The sequence below is a fragment of the Eimeria mitis genome, genomic scaffold, assembly GCF_000499745.2.
Source record: "Eimeria mitis Houghton genomic scaffold, Emh_scaff2151, whole genome shotgun sequence".
Classification (NCBI taxonomy): domain Eukaryota; phylum Apicomplexa; class Conoidasida; order Eucoccidiorida; family Eimeriidae; genus Eimeria; species Eimeria mitis.
Genome location: NW_013570476.1, coordinates 1,186 through 1,540, shown reverse-complemented (window position 1 = coordinate 1,540; position 355 = coordinate 1,186). Strand labels below are relative to the sequence as shown.

General features: G+C 56.3%; 1 protein-coding gene across 1 annotated transcript in view; it reads left to right on the top strand.

Moving 5' to 3' along the window:
• Positions 1 to 355, top strand: part of EMH_0049400 (uncharacterized protein) — a gene marked incomplete at both ends in the record, with an annotated part of 4,112 nt that overhangs the window by 2,876 nt on the left and 881 nt on the right. The window contains 2 exons of the mRNA XM_013496528.1: positions 3 to 27; positions 95 to 355. Coding sequence (XP_013351982.1) covers positions 3 to 27; positions 95 to 355 — 286 coding nt within the window. The remainder of the gene's footprint in view (positions 1 to 2; positions 28 to 94) is intronic.

Sequence of the window (355 nt, the reverse complement as noted above, 5' to 3'; positions counted from 1 at the left end):
GTAGCAGCAGCAGCAGCAGCAACAACTGTAGCAGCAGCAGCTGCTGCAGCAGCACCTGCAGCCCAAATGCTCGTCGATACAACAGCAGAAGAAGCAGCTGAAGCTGCTACAGGAGAAGCAACAGCAGCAGCAGCAGCAGCAGCAGAAGCAGCAGCAGCAGCAGCTGAAGAAGCAGCAGCAGCAGCAGCAGAAGCAACGGCAGCAACAGAAGCAGAAACAGAAGCAGCAGCAGCTATAGAAGCAGCAAAGACGACAGAAGCAGCAGCAGCAACGGACGCAGCAACAGCAACAAAACTGCAGGCAGCAGCAGAAGCAGCAGCAGCAGCAGAAGCAGCAGCAGAAGCAGCAGCAGCAA